The sequence below is a fragment of the Cyanistes caeruleus genome, chromosome 2 (genome assembly GCF_971803275.1).
Source record: "Cyanistes caeruleus chromosome 2, bCyaCae1.hap1.1, whole genome shotgun sequence".
Taxonomy (NCBI): Eukaryota; Metazoa; Chordata; class Aves; order Passeriformes; family Paridae; genus Cyanistes; species Cyanistes caeruleus.
This window is the reverse complement of record NC_141702.1, coordinates 104,122,776-104,141,492: the sequence shown is the minus strand read 5'-3', so window position 1 is coordinate 104,141,492 and position 18,717 is coordinate 104,122,776. Positions and strand designations below refer to the sequence as shown.

General features: G+C 43.2%; 1 protein-coding gene across 1 annotated transcript in view; it reads right to left on the bottom strand.

Moving 5' to 3' along the window:
• Nucleotides 1-6,271: 6,271 nt before the first annotated feature.
• CAPN14 (calpain 14) overlaps nucleotides 6,272-18,717 on the bottom strand; it is a 32,358-nt gene continuing 19,912 nt past the window's right edge. The window contains exons 16-25 of the mRNA XM_086871012.1: nucleotides 16,834-17,039; nucleotides 16,256-16,292; nucleotides 15,354-15,416; nucleotides 13,585-13,642; nucleotides 11,780-11,844; nucleotides 11,274-11,342; nucleotides 11,079-11,157; nucleotides 9,857-9,973; nucleotides 9,105-9,160; nucleotides 6,272-8,823 (exon numbers count right to left, since the gene is read on the bottom strand). Of these exons, the coding sequence (XP_086727138.1) occupies nucleotides 8,797-8,823; nucleotides 9,105-9,160; nucleotides 9,857-9,973; nucleotides 11,079-11,157; nucleotides 11,274-11,342; nucleotides 11,780-11,844; nucleotides 13,585-13,642; nucleotides 15,354-15,416; nucleotides 16,256-16,292; nucleotides 16,834-17,039 (777 nt within the window). The 3' untranslated portion in view covers nucleotides 6,272-8,796. The remainder of the gene's footprint in view (nucleotides 8,824-9,104; nucleotides 9,161-9,856; nucleotides 9,974-11,078; nucleotides 11,158-11,273; nucleotides 11,343-11,779; nucleotides 11,845-13,584; nucleotides 13,643-15,353; nucleotides 15,417-16,255; nucleotides 16,293-16,833; nucleotides 17,040-18,717) is intronic.

The window sequence follows — 18,717 nt, the reverse complement described above, 5'->3', positions numbered from 1 at the left end:
CATCACCTTACTTCTTAAGATTTTAATCCCATTATTTAGGTGAAGTGTCTAGGAATAGACATTTCTTCATATACAATCCAAAGCTTTAAGCGTAAAGACAGTGATTTCTATTTGATCAGGCAACCTCCCTCAGTCAAAAGTTTCAAGAGGCTAACAAGTAACCCCACAGCTCCCTGAAGAATAGTTAGCAAGCAGTTACTCTGTACAAAAAGAGCAAGTAATGTCAATGTCTTTGTTTGCTCCATGTTGATCTTTTCAAAGAATCCACTATGATCTTCTACACAAAAACACACACGGTGCTAGAAATCCTGCCTGCCCTCCAGGAGGGAACTGCTCCAACGTTCAGGGTTCTGATCTCCTCGCAGTAATGAGTGCACAAGCAGGGGATGCATATGCATGAGAACATAATTAAGAGTGGTAAAACCTGGAAGATTTTCAAACTCTGTGGCAATTACCAACTTAAACACACAAAAAATTAAGATAGCCTTATACCCAAAGGAAAGTTATTATTCAAAGTGCCTTGCCTCATTATAGTTAGCTGGAGCTCAAACAGCAGGCTGGTGAGCAGGGGAGAGCTGCCTTCCATTAGCAGCAGGTGCTCTCCCTGGGATGGGCAGCACCCAGCACAGCCTCTTAGGAAAGCAGCTTTACCAACAATCAGGAGACCTTCTCTCTGGGCTTTCTTAACTAAAGCCAGCTCTTCATATATTTCCAACCACATCCTGGGCTGCAACAAAGGAAGCAAAGCCAGCAAGTCCAGAGAGGGGATTCGCTCCCTCTACTCGGGAGACTCTGCTCTCATGAGACTCCACCTGGAGTACTGAACCAGCTCTGGGATTCATAACATAAGGAGGATATGGACCTGTCAGAGCAAGTCCAGAGGAAGCCATGAAGATGCTCAGAGTGCTGGAGAACCTCTTCTACAAAGACAGGCTGAGAGAGCTGGGGTTGTTCAGCATGGAGGAGAAAAGGCTTCATTAAGACCTTAGAGCACCTTCCAGTACCTTAAGGGGGCACACAAGAAAGCTGGGGAGGGATTTTTTACATGAGCAGGTAGTGATAAGACAAGGGGGAATAGCTTTAAATTGAATTAGGTTAAGATTTAGACTAGATATAAGGAAGGCATTTTTTTCCAATTAAGATGGTGAATTACTGGGACACGTTGCCCAGAGAGGCAACAGATGACCTGTCCCTGGAAACATTCAAAGCCAGGTTGGATGAGGCTCTGAGCAATCTGGTCTAGTCGAAGATATCCGTGCTTACTGCAGAAGGGTTGGGCTAGATGACCTTTAAAAGTTCTTTCCAACACAAATTATTCTATGATTCTATACGCCAGGTCATTGAGAAGAAACATTCTCAGTTGATCCTTTCAGGCATATGTAGCAGCATGGGCCACCAGAGGATCTGTTGCCTCTGGTTGTTTTAAATAATTTGAGAAAGGAAGAATTTCTGCCTTGCAGCAGGAAGAGCTTATTTCCTGTCACAGTAAGCTCTCTAGTGACAGCTGTGTCTAGCTCAGGTTCTGGCATCTTAAATCAGCAAAGTTCTCAGCTTCCTTCAGATCCATCAGGTGGTCAGAACTGACAGAAGTTCTTTGATGTTCTACAGATTTATTGCAACATTTTTCATAGTGTAAAGAATAGTGTTGAGGAATGGCACCTCCACACAGCCTTTCCACCAAACTTCTCTTGCCATTTTGTACTTCCAAGTACTTGTAAACTATAAAAATAAAAATGAAGAATAAATGTGAGTTCCTTCTACTGGACTCAGCAGTTTATTATTGCAGCATATGAATTATTTTCTGTTAATTAATCCCCTAAATTCTTTATGTGCTTAGCTATGTGTTGGTTTGATAGAGTATCCCTTTCTTTTTTGCATTTGATACAATTAAAGTTCTGCAAAACTCAGCGGATTAAACTCTTGGAAACTTGTGCACATTGGAAAATATTGATCCATACAGAGGAGGCTGTGAAGTGCCCAAACCTTGTTCCCATGCTCTGCCCTGCGCAAGTGAAAAAGCAAACTGAAATGGAAATTGAGTTCTCAGTAATGTTCAACTCAGCTGTTCAAAAATAATAAGCCCTTCAGGTCAAACTACTTTGGAGATGCTCAGGGTTATTTCTCTTGTCTGTATTTACCTGGTGAGTGTTGGGAGGCCAGGAGTCAGAGTCCCTGAGGACGAGCATCTTAACATCAGGCTGGCATTTCCCCAGCTTCAGTGAAAGTTTTGCACAAGGGATGCGTTCAGCGTGGACACTACCCGGGTTTCAGAAAAGGGCTCTGAGACAAGCATGACTCCAAGTTAAAATAAGACCTCCAATGGTCTGTGCCACCTCTCCTGGTGCAGTCACACCCCAGTGCTGGGGCAGTGGTCCAACACGAGCCAGTTCCTGCAGGACTTCAGACATCAGTTTGCAGAGCTGGAGCTAATGCACAGCTGGAATTAATGTTGGCCAGAGGATCAGGGGGAACACCTCAGCCCTCTACGTTAGTCTTTTGCTACATGCGTACCTATGCCCTAAGAGAAGGAGACAGTTTTTAAGACTAGGGTTATGACTCTGCTGAGATATGAGATCAAGGAGCAGCTAGGAAGAGTGGGTGATGATGAGATTGTTTTCTTTTTCCTTTTGAAAGGAAACACAGCAAATTCCAACAAACACCCAAGTTGCAGAGAAGGGTCAACAAGGGTGGGTGTTCCAAAGGAGCACAAAAAACACCTACTCCATTAATAGGGGGCTGTACCCAAAGACTTACAGAGCAAGCATGACCTCAGTTTCTCTGGAGCAGTATTCCAAACTAACTCTTTCATTTTGAATAGGGCTGTGGAAAGGGAGAGGCTGTGGTAACAGGACAATCACAGACGTAATCCCACTCCTGCATCCTGTGGAAGCTCAGCATTTAGCTGCAGAGGCAGGAGCCCTCAGCAGCCTCAGCCCAGGCAAAAAGCTGTGTTGCTGCTGCCAGCAGCCAGGCTGAAAGCACCCACTCAGAGTAGCTTAAGACTAAATTTCTCACTTATGCTCCAGCTCTTCAGCAGTGCAGAGCTGCTTTCAAACACTAAGTCATTTATGTCTAGCTGCAGCATATTTATGGGAAAGAAATCCTGCTTTTACCTGAAGAAAAAAAGCTACTTTAGAGCAGCTACTTCTTTCATTTCACCACATTTAATGAGCATCAGCTATAGATGCTATAGACATCCTTCTTGTAGCCATAGTTCCAGGGGCATGAAGAACTCTGCAAGGTTCTGCAGGGTGCTTAGCTCTTAACCCTTCCCTCCACATTTGATATGCATATGACAAATTAGGGGGGGGGAAAAAAAAGTGTCTTTTAAAATTGTAACACTTCATAGCAATCACATTTTGGATCTTTTGAATCGGAAAATGCAAATCCCACATTTGTATGTGGTTCACTGCAAATATTCCATCAAAATGTGCTGCAAGAGAAAACTGGATTTATAATTGCTGCTCTCTTAATGGAGATCCCCTGTGCTAGATTATGAGTGAAAATTTTCCTCCTCAACAGCAGTAGCAAAGTCCATTTTTCTTGTCTCATACAACAGCTGAAAATTTGTACAAAAACCAAGTTTGTTTTCTACCTGACTCTTACTGTAAATTTGAGTTCCAAGGATGAACGCAATGGTCCAGCTATAACGTTAATAGTGATAATGGGGACATGTAATTCACCCAGAATGATTTTCTAGGACACTTACGGGATTAAACATTTATTCAATAACAAAAAAGTAGCAGGCAAGCCCAGGTAGAGAGCTCTTCTGCCTGGTATCTGCAGCCACCACAATGCCAAGCGTGTCCTTTGCAAGTGGCATCACTCTGGCACTGCCAAGCTTGGTAGAATTAGTCAGGATTTTGTAGGTTTTTTCCTTTATCTGTGGAATGTCAGCTTCCTACATTACATGGCTGATGTGAGCAAAACAAAGGTCTGCCTGCACTGGAAGGGAGCGCGATGGAGACATTCATTTCCCCAGAATAGGTAGTGTAACAAATCAATCCTGACTGCACTGATAAATTGAACTTCAAGCTTGGTGATACTGCTTTTCAGGTCTAATTCAGTGTAAGACACAGCAGGAAGGAAAGGCAAAGGCACTCGTTAGCATTTCATTCTGCAAGGAGCTGCTCCCTGAGCAGAGGAGGAAAAAAAAAATTTTTTTTGTCTTCTTTTTTCAGCACAGCATTGCAACAGTTTTTAAGGAAGGTGACATGAGGTTCACAGGAATATGTGAGGGCGTATGTGCAGAGAAAGAGGTGTAAAAGAACTACTCAGAGATCACTGGCTTCTTGCCAAGCCCCAAACCTTGGGATGGGGTCATAACATGAGCTCCTAGATGCCAACAAGAAAGAAGCACTGCTTGTGGTAAAAATCCAGTTCCCAGCAGTAGGAGGATTACAGAGCAGCAATGCTATGGTATGCAAAGGGAGAAGGACCTCAGGAGGCTGAGGTCAGATCAAATCTTATCTCTTAACAGAGCCCCAGGCTGAACACAGATCACTCTCCCTCAGAACTTGGGAAGTACTTCTTTTCTAAGTAAACCCAACTCCTGCTCTTGTGTCACCTAGCAGCCATCACCCTGGGGACCTCATCTTTCTCCCCTCGGCACTGTGGCACTATAAATAATAACAAAGAGGATTTTTGCCCTTCGGTTTTCTGAATCTGGATGTAAACATCATACCTTTGTATCACACTCCAACTGTTCACCCTCTTCCACATTGGACCACAGGTTTGCATTGAACCAGAGTCCAGCAGGACTAACTTTAGGAGAAAAGTCTTCACAGCTCTCCATGAAACACTGACCTGAACAGCTCACAGAGGAAATAAAGTAAGACTTTAGGTTTGCAAATTTTGAAATTCCATTTTCTTAATTGAGTCTCCTGGTAGGGTTGTAGAACTGGAGAGGGGGTGATTGAGGACTGGTGGACACTTGGATTTACCAGTGGCTTTGACTCCATGTCCCCAGATTATCTCTTGACCCCCATCACTGCCCCGTGCAAAGATCTGCACTAGTTGGACACTTTGCACCCACTCTCTGCTCAGTGGACAGTTTTCAGGCACCACCTGCCCCTGGAAACAGGCTTTTCCTTCCAAAAGCTTCAAAAGTTCTCATTTTTATTGTGCCAGTCCAATGAAAATTTGCCTTTCAGAGGTCCAGATAATCAAATAATAATAATAATAATCAAAACCAAAGCAACATTATTCAGTCCGTACAGAGCATCTTGTGGTGTGATCAAAGTCTGCTGAGACAGCTTGGACAGCTATAATAGTGCAGTAGCCACTTGCATGAATAGAATACCTCTCAGCAAAGGATTGCAATATGCTTTTAGGTAAGGCAGAAGTCCTGCTGACCCCACTGTAAAACTGGTAAAAGGCGAGATGTGACCACAGACAGAGAATTACTCTGCAATGTCTCAACAGCATTTAATTGATTACCCAGAAACAAACACACAGATTGAGTATTTCTGCCTCTCTCAAACCTGGGCCAGCTTGGTGTCTCCATGGTGGTCATCCCAAGTTGCCTAAGGACAAGAGCCCATGATCTTGGGGTGATTTGCCTTGTGGTTACTTGTTCCCAGAGGACAGCTCTTCCCCTTTCGCCTGAAACTGCCACAGCTCTTCATTGTAGCCACAACCTCCACGGCTATGCTTGTCATTCCTGTAAGTCTTAGATCTTTTGGAATCCTGTTAGGCTTGAGAGGAGACCCTGTCCTACTGCCATCTAGACAAAATCCCTGACCATGCAGAATGCATGTGAGAAGTGAGGCTGACTGGTATGTGCTGTACCCCAACTGCACCTTCAACATACTCACCAACTATATCCAGGAAACATGAAACACTTCCAGTTGTGTGTGTGTATTTGCAGCAATAAGCTCTGCCAGAGGACTTTGTTTGCAAAGGGTTGATTAGTTCCTTTCAATTTCATCTCAGCCTTATTGTTACAGTCTACCTCACCATCCATCTCCTCTTCCCACTCCAGACATTATTTACTATTCTTGCACCTGCCTTTTTCAAAAAGGACTTTTATTAGCAATACTAGTCTCAAGCCACAGTTCCACTTTTCTTTCATTTCTGCTGGAGCAATACCACCCACTGCAAAGCTCAGCATCCCTATAAATGCTGTGGTTACAAACGAATGCATCCTTCAGCAGCATTTCAGACCATTTTTTCACAATGCACATTGTAAATGAGGAGTAATATATCTTCAGAATTGCCCAGAAAACATTATTCTGTTAGCAATATAAAAGCTTCACAGTGTCCAAGTAGGTGACCTTGCCAAAAACATTTTATTGTGAGCCAGATAATTCAGTTTGAATTGTACATGGTTTGGTATAATCATTCCAGTAAAGCATTCTTTACAATTCTGTAACAGCAAGTCACATGGCTCAATAAAGTTTATTGCTGCAAATGCTTAGTGATTCATGGCATGGATGAATTCTGTTTCTTTCCTGGATCAAGTAATCAATAGCAAAATAATCTCCCTGCAATTACATTGCTCTGCATTAAAGAGGTATGAAGTAAATAAGTACAAAATCTGATAGAAAAAACAATGTGCACAACATTAAAATGAACTGCAATTTGAAACTGGGTGTCCTGCACCAGTTTTGCACACAGCCTGTGGCAGAGCTACATCCAGCACACTCCCAGCCTTAAATGTGCAACAAACCCAGTTGGGACTGACAGATTTCCCTCCCATCATGTCCAACAGAGCCTGCTGTGAACACTGCACTCACACAGATCCCACTGGATTCCCATGGGTGCCAGGGACCATCCTTTCCAAAACATGCTGAGAAAAGCAGGACCTACGCTCCTTCAACCAACGTTTTTGGTTCTTCCAGCACTGCTCCTGCACACAGTAAATCAGTGTTTATAACATCCCCTGCTGAGTTGAGTGCAAATTAAATCAGGCTAATTTACTTTGCACCATCATGTTCAGCTACGAGTCACAAAAGGAAACAGAGATGTGTGTTGAGAGGGGAGCTGCTGATGGAGCCTCCTCGGGAGCCCGGCAGGACATGGAGCCTGTTTGGGAGCCCAGCAGGACACGGAGCCCTCGGCTGCTCCAGGGCCCCGGGGTATCCCTGCTCCCTCCAACCTGCTCTGCTTCACAGACCTGAACCCTGTGACTCCACAGCAGGTTGCTCCCAATAGATGATAGATATATCATCTGTAATAAACAAGTACCAACACAGCCATCTATTTATCTGGTTCTAAGAGTTTTCTCATAAAAACAGGATGAAAATGATATTGCTTAGAAACAGACTGTTCTGGGGAATGAAGTGCATGCTGTTGTTTTTACTGTTTAATGCCTCCTGACTGGGAACACTTATATGCAAAGGAGTTCCTCTATAAATATGCTTATGCTGTTGCTCAGGCCTCAGTGCAGTGGTAAGCACATCCCTGAGCTCAGTCATGCCCATGTTTACTTTCTTATCCACAGTCTACCTCATTCCTGAATCTCACATGCACTCTGAAAAAAATATTTATGAGATTGAGCACCTAAAAAGTCACAAAAAGCCAGAGGGAAGGCTTCCTATGACAGCTTAATATAACTCCTTCCTACAAAGATATTAGAGTATGGTCTTTCATTATATGTTCATTCCCATTGGAGCTCTGTTTCATTTAGCACCCAGACTCAGACTAGGCTGTGCACTGTAAAAGAGCCTCAGTTGAGCTGTCTGCAGGAATGCAAAAAGGAAAAAAAAAAAGAAAAGAAAAAAAGAAAAATCAAAGTAGCAACTTGTAACAGGCACTTAGCATGGAAACTTCCAGCCCAAATAAATGAAAGGTAAGAAAGTGTAAAAGGATCCTACAGATAGATGCATCAGGTAACTCTCTCATGGATTTTGATATGAATTTTCCCACTTATACCATGTTCTCTAACGCTGTTCACAGCTGTGCACCCAGGCTGCACTATGTAATTAGTTACAACCTGCATTTACCTGCATCCTTTAGAAGTACATACACACACACTCACCCTCTATAAAATAAATATCCAAATGTTTTATCAGACAGCTCCTGTATAACCCTACTGAGAATATTCACTCCCTGCCAGTCTCTGGTGACTTAAAAACAATATGGGATCCGTTTACTTTTCACTGTACTGTACTTTTCAATCTGCAGAGAAAACCTACCACCTTTCTGAAATAAATACACAATCATCAACAAACAGCTTGGATGCTCAACTCATCACTTGGTCAAATCAAATTAGGGTCACTTCAATAGGGTTATGTTAACTTATAAAAACAGAAGAGATGGTTTGAATGCTTGCAGATCACCTTTCCAAGTCAGGGCTAGGGAAGAGTGTTCATTCATTGTGAGTCTCCAGCCCTACTTTCCCAGCACACAGATTCCAGTTCTCTACCATGTGCCTAGCAGCTACAGAACTGGGATCTCTCTATCAGGTGACAAACTACTCAGGACAGGACCTTTTCTCTCCCAGACTAAAGAGCCCCATCACCAAGCACAGCCTCTGGGCACTGCCACAATGTGTGCCTATAACAGCAGCATTACATCAGCATGGTGTAGGTGACCCAAACAACTCAGCCGCCATGCTCCAAGGTGTCACACTGTGCACTTGTGGTGGTTGCCATCCAATGGTCTCTCCTCAGTAGGGTTGTCTGAAGTGAAATAGGACTCAAATGCATTAATTAGCAAAACTTCATCAAATCTGTGGTTATCAGGTTAAGTCTGCTTGAGGGAAGGACTTTTCATATGAAGTAAAAAGCTGAAATAAGGCAGCCTTCCTTGTCCTGGAACAGGTCTGGTTGTCTCCTCCTCTACAGCATTGCTTCAAGAATAAAGTGTCATCATCATCCACTGTAAAATAATATGGAAAGGGGGTTGAAATAATCCATTCCTGTGAGAGCTTTGCCATACTCTCACCTGGACTGGACTATGGGGCATTGGAGATATTCTGCCTCCAAAAGGAATACAAGCCATAATAAAGCAGAAGACTTAGAAGCCTGAACCTCCTGTTGTTTGTAACCTTCCCTGTGGGTGGTCAGTTACAGATACCTTTTCTAAGGCTACAGAATAAAACATGCAATGCCACATGCAACACAGGGGCCTGCATCTGACAGTCAGGGAATGGGCTTTACCTCAGATTCCCGGAGATATATCCCTTTGCCATCTTGTGTTAAGTTGCGAAAGGCCTCTGCAAAAGAAGTAAATGAGGAGCCTTAACTTGATAGCCAAGAGATCATCATAGCCAAGGCACTGTCTTGGGAAAAATCCCAATGGCAGAGTTTGTAGGCTATTCTCAAGTGCATGTGAGCTTCTCTGTTCCTGAGAGGTCCCTGCAGGCTGGAATGCTGGGAGCAGCTGAATAAAGTCAGGCATGTTACTCTCTGCCCACCTATCTGCAAAACCTCAAAATGCAGGTGGTCCCAACCTTACCCATTACAATTATGAGACATGTTAATTGTCTACAGCATGATCCAAGTATCAGCTGTCTCATCATCAAACTGCAGTCCACCAAAGACATATTTCAAAGCTTTCTTCTTCCTGGAAAAGGTGTATTTCAAGGCTGTCTTCTTCATGGAAAACAAGTAGTTTTTCATCTGTAATTTGCCTACCTCTTCCAACAGAAGGCCAGTGCAAATGTGCAGAGAGCTTAATCGCTCTGATATGTACAGCTTGGATGTCTGTAGGAAGGGACTGGTGGGGAGGTAAAGAGAAAGCTTGGCCCCCTCTGTATCTGTCCCTAACTTTAAACTGATTACTCTTGCTTTATTCATAAATTCAGTCCTGCAATTTTGACCTTGGCACTGCCAGTGGGAACAGCATCAGAGGGGCCATGGCTCAGCTGGCAGCCCAGCTTGCCTGGCCAGACACGGAGCACCAGCCTCACCTCCCATGATCTCCACTCGAAGCATGAAGCAAACAAAGCTCTCAAAACTGATCTGTAAGTCAGGGTCACCATATCTGATTGCCATCAAATTACAGACTTCATTGCTGAGTGAAATGCCTATGTAAAATGGAGGGGAAGAAAAGGAAAACAGAATGAGATGGCACAACTGAGTGGCCTTCATCCCTTCTCCAATAGCTTTGTTTTTCAAGCCTGGCCTAAGATAATCAAATATTAGCCAGCCCAAATGAAATCTCTACATGAAGATATTTTCTCCAAATTTAAAAGGGTTCAGGTCTGCTTTCCTATACTTACTGTCCTCCCAGAATTGGAATAAAATACAAATAGGCCTCTTTTGCTCATGGGATATGAGGGTAATAGCAGCAGCTGGGTTTAAGAGCAATATTCCCAAGAGGGTAGGAAAGGAGATGAAAATCCGGAGGAAGCTCATACAGAAAGCATCAGTCCCAATGTCAAGCAGCAGCAGTATTTGCAAGGAACAAAAGCATTCTCTATTAATGGCCTGGGATTTTAATTTGCTTTAGCAGAGGTCTGCCTGGGTTTCTCACTGTGCTTTAACTGACTCAGATGAACTGGGTGAATATGCACAAAAAAGAGGAATGATATTTAAGGTGTAAACATGCAAAAGAAGCTATAAGATTGAGCTCCAGCCCCCACACAACACCCAGCAATAGCAACAGAGCTCGGTATTTAGACCCATATGTATCATCTTCCATTTCTAGATCAAGCCTCAGACGCTGCATTAGTGAAGTCTGGCACTAATATAGCCTCCATACAAGTCCCACACTTGCAGATTTGGTCCCTGAGATGTCGTCTTCAGCAGAGGTAGCAATTTTATAGGAGCCAGATCTGGCCTCCTGCATCCCCACAAGCCCATAAAATCTTTTAAAATTCATTTAGCAGCACACAGGAAGAGATTTAAAAATTGGGTCTGAAATAGACAGACACTTCTGTTTCAGACAACTCTCAGTGTGAGACCACACTGAGAAAAGAGTGAGCAGCCTATCTCATGGCAAAATAATTTTCAGATGTGTTGACTTAGCTAAAGAAGGAAGAAGAGATAGCCAAGGCCATGTGAACTATAATATTTTCCAGTCCTCCTGGGCTCTACACACAGTTATCAAGATGTTTCCCAGCCCTGTGTTTTTCCTTCACCTTTCATGAGCAAGAAGATGAGACTTGCTAAAATATGCTGTGGGCTCACCTGTCTCCTGTACAGCTGTGTGCAGTTCCACAAGGTCAAGCTTTCCTGATCTCTTGGTGTCTCTCTTCTGGAAAACTTCCTGTGGGGTGAAGGAGTACTTTTAAACAAACTAAAGCACCCAAAACCCAACAGGTGACACCAAAGGGATTGTGAGCAGGGAGATGTTGAAAGGGGGCATAGAAATTACTGTCATACCAAATAGAAAAGCAGTCTTTTCCACAGGACTCTGAATTCCTGGATACTCAGTGTGCCAGTAGCATTCAGCTTAGTGGGAGAATTAAGGTCAAAACATCTCGATTAAACATTAGGAAGCACCCATTACATATATTAAAAAAATAAAAGAGAAAAAAACCAACCAAAAATCAAAACAACCCAAAAACTTGCAGCCACTCTAACATCCATGCAATTATAATATGAGGATAATGATTTCTTAGTCCACATGCCTATTTATAGACTTGATCCTCCTCCCACTAAAGTCAATGGAAACCTGGCTGCTGATTTCAGAAGTGGCAGGAATCAACCCTTTCCCAAACCAGCTCCATTCTGTCACAGCTGAACTGTTATTATGGAGGGTGAGAAGTTCAATAAGCAGGGTCATGTCCTGGTGGTAAAGAAATCACAGTAACACTCAGACTGGCCTAAGAAATAATGCTCTGGTAAAGTATTATATGAGTCAAAAGTATCACTCATGACAAGGATACATCCAGGAGTGCCAAGATACCCTGGCAGGAATCCAGACTGAAATTCAGGTGAAAACTCTGGAAATCTGGAGAGAAAAAAAAAAATTGTTTTGGGGAGTCATTGGACATCTCTCAGAAAAATGGACTCTCACAAAATTCCCCCTTACTTGAGAGGGCTCAGGCCCCAAAGCCTTTGTGAAACTTTACTCCCACTTGAGAAGATGTATCATTTATGATGATAAAAATATGAGGCAACAGGATGGATTCTACTAGTCTCAGAAAATCCAATATGAGCTCCCTGCAGGCATGTAATATAGAATGAAATATGGTACACTATCTCCAGCTATTAGAGAAAATGGAAGGAAAAGGACATCCAAAGCTCTAATCCCAAACAGAATTTACTGCGTGACCTTGAGCAAAGTCACTTGACCTGAAGAGCTTTGGGGAACAGCACTGCAGATTAATTGAAACCCTTGTACTAAGCATCTCTGTCTCTCTCTCTCTCTCTCTTTCACAGACACATTGCCAGCTCTGTTAATTTAATTAAAAGTACAGGCACTGCTGAAAACATGAGATGCTGCCTCAAAGCTTAGCATTCCTGGTTCATATATAAGTTACATGAAGAGTAACAGAAATCAGCTCTAATCTCACTACAAATCATGATTACAGTTAGTCTGTGCCTTCCACTGAGTAAGCGACAGAATCATAATTCACCAATCCCTTCCCTGCAGAAAGTCAAGATACTTTAATAATTTTAATATTGTAATAGCCCTGATTAGTAAATACGAACCAAGTACCATAATGATATTTAAATAATTCTTAAAATCAATAATTTATGAAAAGTAAAGACTCGCTGTTCAATATCATTTTCTCACAGATAAGGCAGCACCTGGTGGGTCAGTTTACAAAGACAGAAGAACTTTTCTTGTCCACCTTTGTAGAAAAGAGAGTAATATCAAATACAGTTTAAGTGAAAAAGGCATCACATCACTCTTTTGATCATCTTCTTTTTTGCTTGTAATGGCTGGACACAGTATTTTCTGTATTGCATATTGATTGTTACCAGTGAAGAAACTGGGAAGAAAATCTGGATTCATCATTACATCTGTAATTTCATTGTCACTGTTCAGAGAGAACAGCCACTGCAATGCCTCACTGCTGTCCAGGTAATGTTGTTTGTTACTAAGGCCCAAATTATGAGCCTGTGGAATGCTTTGGGCTGCCCCCAGCAGAGTGGATGTCACACACAAGAGAGGCAAGCCCGGGGCTCACCTGGCTCTCACAAGCATGGGTTACAGAGGCCACCTGCACCTCATCCTGTCCCCCAAACACAGAGCAAGGAGCCCTGTGCATGCACAGCAGGGAAGAGTAAATAGAAACAGCAGCATGGATCAGGCACATGAAAGTAACAACAAGACCCTTCTTCACCACACAAATTCCTACAGACTAAGCTTTCCACGTCTTCTAGTTTGGTGCTGCAGAGACTGAGGAGGTGGCACAGGGTGAAATGAGGTACAATTTCAGAATCAAAGCTCAGGTCTGGGTTTGGAGGCCAAATTAAGAATCTGCATCCATGCTTGTTCTCCCCCCTCATTCTTTCAGTTGTTGAAATTCAAACTAGATTAGCACTGCTTATAAAATTTCTGCCATGCTGATTCACAGCCCAGCAAATCCTTTTGCTCTGGAAATCTAACATGGCATCAGAAGAGTCAGTTCTGTCAGATTGAAGCCAGTTTCTCTTCCCAGAATTCAAGAAATAGATACAAGAACTGAGGCTTTTCTCTGAGAGGGCTTATTTTACAGAAACATTATTTCTCAGCACTTACTTCTCCAATATATATTATTCAAGATCCTCTGGAGCTGAACAGCATTTATTTCAGGATTCTGTGATATGGAAGAGAATTAATTTTTTTTTTATTCTAAGTATTAAATCACTTTTCTCCCTCTTTTGTTTTCCTAGCATGTCCCATCTTCATTCTCTGCTTTTCTGGCCCCACTCCAGCCACTGTGAAAATCAACAGAAAATACACCCTTTGAATATGACAAGATTCTGAGCCTGCAAGAGCTGCAGTGTGCTCTGGGCTAAGTTCTCAGGGCTCCAACACAGATCAATGCAGTAGTGCAGTTTTCCACTGAGTGAGGGTGCAGGCCATTAACCTTTCAGCCCTGGTGCCATCTGTCCCATCAAGCACACTGTCAAGAGACCTGCTTCAAACATTCCCCTTTTATCATTTACAAACAAGCAATTCCCCCACCCCCCCCAAAAAAAAACACCATACGGGAAAACAAACCACAAAAAAAGAAAAAAAAAAAAAAAAAAAAAACAAAAAACCCCAACAACCAAAAAATCCAAAACAACAAACACAACAAAAAAAAACAAGAAAACTTTGGAATAGTTCTCCCCAAACTTTTCAAAGCAGAGACTCCCCCTCTCTCTTGTCATACTAAAGTTTACAGATCTTTTAGAAGCTGTGACAATCTTTTGTTTGAACGATTTTTTTATATGTCACTCTTCAAAAATAAAAGCCTGCTTTCAGATCATTGAGACATGGCAGGGTAAAGCCTTCAGAAATGGCAGTAACTCCCTCTGCCTCTGTGTGTACTTGGACATCCTGACAGCAAAGGACCAGCACCTCACAGTATGTGGCCATTTCTAACACATCAAAGCCACGCCGTTCTCAAAACCAAAATCTTAAAACAAGGGGCAAAAAGTGAAAGCATTCCTTGTTTTAAGAAACAGCTTCCTTCAAAATATTCTCTTAAAAGTGAAAATTTATTTTTGTGAAATTGTGTTTGCCAAATACAGGGTGTGATGCTAAATAAATGCAGTGACCTTTTCTGAAAGGTGAAACACCTGCATCTGTCACCACAGTCAGTGAGACCCCTGATGGTCAGCTCCATCCCAAATCAGGCCAGAGAAATCACTAAAGAGAATCTTTCACAGTAAGGATTATATTTCACTAGGAAAATTAGGGGGAAAAGATGATGGGACACCCAATATCTATTTCACCTCTCAAAGCAGGTTAGCTGCCATCCAACTGTGATGAATGATGTATTGAAGGTTCAATATTTCAGGAGTGTTCTCTAATAGGTAACTTTTCCCAATGAATGTAAGAATGCCCCAAAGGGTAGGATGGATCCACACAGCCCATCACTTTGTCCCCAATACAGGCAACAGGAAATGATTAGGAAGAGCACATGAGCCTAGTCAGCTTCTAACCAGGTAGTCCATTCTGCTGTTTCACTGTTGGAAAAATTAACTTAGAGGGTACATCCATGTTCAGTCTTTTAGCATTTGTTTATGGATGTTCTGTCCATCAGTTTGCTAATACCTTTTGAGCCTACTGTCACACCCACATTAAGTTCCAGGCATTGACATCCTGTTGTGCAGAGAAGAGTGCCTGTCTCAATGCTCTCACATTGCTAAGCTTCACAGGCAAATTTGCTGTGTGGAGTCATCACTGTACAGACTGCAACCTCCATAGCCCCTCTCTGCTCCCCACACATCCACAGAGCTCCCTTGAACATCCACATGCTTTTACTCTCACAGAGCTACGTAATAGCTCTGGAGGAGTTTACTCATGCAAGCACTTACCTGTTCAAAATGCTTTGTGAAGAAATCCTCCCAAATCTTGCCTTCATATCTATCAACAATTTCCTTTAAGGTATCAAAAAAAAAAATCATTAACTTGCAGAAGAAAAATACTGTCAACCAAGTTATTAAAGATGCTTTCCCAGAATGGCATTCCATTCCTTGCCCTTTCCACCCTCTGCCCACCACTGCAATCAGTGTTACATCACTAACACAGCCCACTGCTAAGATACTTCCCTACATCACAGAACTGCTATTTCTTGGAGAGAAATATTCAGATGACATTTAGTGGGGAGAAACATTGCCCTCACCCCAACCCAAGCTGTGTGAAGCACAGGGCTCACGCTGTGCCAAGAAGAGAGAAGGGTCTCTGTAATCCTTTATATAGCCCAACAGAGGAGATGAAAGCAGGAAAGGCCCTGTTTATGCCAGGGGAACAGACTATGCTATAAATTCCCTAGCACAAGCTGCAGATGTGCATGCACAATTCTTTTGAAAATAACCTTTAGGCCATTGCATGACAATAGCACTACGAAGGTCCCATAATGTCTTCAAAACATTCATGGCATGAAAGGGATGGGTAGAAGTGGAAGAATGGACCACAAGTATCCAAAAAGCTATGAACAGGAAAGACCACAGAGCAAGTAAGATGATGTCATTAAAAGAGGTTTGCAAAAAGGACAACTAAGCTGTCTAAAGTTTTGCCTGTCCCCCATATTTGATTGCATCTGTCCCCTTGGTCCAAAGGATTCTGTCTGTAAACCCAAGCTGTGCTATCAAGTGCTGCAACACAAGCATTGACATTCTCACTCAGCCCCTCCTCTAGGGCAGAGCAACAGTAAAAATCCAACATTCAGAGCTGTTGATTGAACCACAGACCCCCTACTCCCCTCACACCCACTCACCTTAGAGAGGGTGAAGCTCGTGTTCCCACCCATTTCCCTGGAGATGCAGAAAAGCAGACACATTAAGGACAGATCTGAGTTGTGTGTTGGTCTCACCACAGGTGTCATTCCCCTTCCCCAGATGGGGCCCCAAGCTGCTTTTGCTGTGTTTTATTCTCTGCTGTTACAGCTGCAGTAAGGCAAGGCCTCATATCCATGCAGAACCCCAAAAGCTGCTGTCATTTGAAGTATCCAAAGCACCATTTCTGTACAAGTAACCATCCTAGCTTTGCCAGCAGGGAACTCCTGGGAAACTAATGGAGCTAAAAAGCTAAAGAGCTCTTATCCTTCTCACAGTCTCAAACATGAGCATGCTGCAAGGATTGAGTGGGCCTAGCTCAGACTTTTTGAAAGGGTAAGGCCAAAACCAGTGCTCCAACCATTGAGAATACTGCAGCAGGAGAAATCCAGAGCCAGCTTCTCTGAAAGAGGTTGTGCTGCTTTTTTCAGAGTTAAGTCTTTATGCTGCCCCCATTAGACTAGAAAGACCAGACTTCCCCAGGGAATTTGGTGCTGGCAGAGTGGCAGCAGCATCTCACCGAAGAACGTGCTTCCTGGAGAAGACCCGCAGGATGAACTCAGACTCTTGCTGAGGCTCCAGGGTGGATGGGACAATCACGTAGACACAAGGCTCCAGATGGAAGTCATGAGTCACTTCCCGCTCATCAAGGAAAACCTGGTGCTTGTTCACAGGCTGATGTCGGGTGAAGAAACCTGGGGGTAGCTTTCTGTTGCTCTCCTGGTACTGTTCAGAGAAGAAAGGCAAGAGAATTGTGTTCTGCCCCAGCTGATCACATGGGCAAAAGGCATGTGGAGGATTCATGGGCAGGGCACAGCCAGCCTTTCTTCACATCTCAACCTGTTTTAGAGCACAAGCAGGTAACAGAGCCCAGAGTACTCTGTCTGTTGCCAGGACACGGCAGTTCTCACTATGCAGCACCCTTGCCCAACACTAATATGACAAAAGACTGGGCTTCCTTCAACTTATAAAAAAACCCTTACACTACTTGTAAGTAACAGCAGCAACAACTGGGGACGAGAAGCTATTCCTGTCAACGTGGCTTCTGCAGAAGTTTTTGCCATATGGGTCAAAATGACTGCAGGCAGGAACTGCTCTAGAGACTGCCCTTCACTAGCCAGAGCACCTCTTTTCCCACAGGGACCATATACTTTGTCCCCAGCTTGTCCTTTGCACTAGGGATCTGGTAACAAAGGATTTTTCAGAACACTTGTGACCTGAGCATACTGCACAAGCAACCTTAGCCCTTGTCCTGACTTCATGCAAGTGTCCTTGATCTGTCTGGCACTCTTTGCTCTGCAGGCCCTTTTCTGCCACAGGATGATGGATAAAGTGTTGATCCAGGCAACATGGAACTAATTTTAATGCCACTGAGTGCCCAGTACACAAGCCAAATAAATAATCCTGCTAGCTAAAACTACTGTCACCTTCTGATCTTGGCTGTTCCTCAAAACATTTAGCCATTTTACTCTGCAGCCTCACGGGGAGATGCTATTCCTCTTCCTTTGCCTGTATTTTTCTTACTAATAGAGCAATCTTTCTTATGAAGGGTTCAGGGTTACTCCTCCTCATGCCCCTTATGTTAAATTCAAAGTTTTATATTCCAGTCAATACTCTGTTGACAGCAGTTCCAATACCTTAGATGCTCGCAGCTTGCCATCTCTCCGTATTGATCTTGGCAACCACTACAATCCTGAAATTGAAGTCCTGGCTGCCACATTCCCACTCAGGTGTGGCAGAGCATTGTGCTAGGGCCATGCTCAGACCCCCTCTGCCAGAAAGTTTATCCTGAAGGCAACCCTGATAGTGCCCAAGATAAATTTAAGTCAGGAAGGAGTGGCATCTTACCCCATGGTTACCAGGCTGAGTCTACAGTAACTAGGAACACAATTGTGCTGCCCTAACCATATACCCAAACTAGTTCTTTGCCAGCAAAAGTTATAATTTAAGAGGTGTACTCTCATTTGAGTAGTAACAGAGTGGAAGATATGCCCTTTAAAGATAAAATGAGCCAAATCTTTCCCTGTTTTAAATAACCCCCTGAGGTCAAGGCCAAAATTGGGACTTACATCAGGATTTAACTTGCAGGGATCTTTCTTCTGTCCCAAAGGCTCTTAGATAAAAAAAAAAATGCTAGAAATACAGCTGACCTGAAGAAGCTGAAAACACCTGTACCATCAGACAACCAGGAACCTGAGGTCCCTAGGAGATCTTTGACTTGCATGAGGCACAGGCTCTTTTCCCACCTCATGCTAAGACTGAAAGGCAGGAGAAAGGCATCTCTGATTTCCACGACACAGCCAGGAACTGGGGCACCATCCCACAACTGCAACAGGGATGAAATGCTCATCAGGTAAAGGTTGATGCTACTTCTAATACCTTTGAAGACCCAGGACAGAAGCTG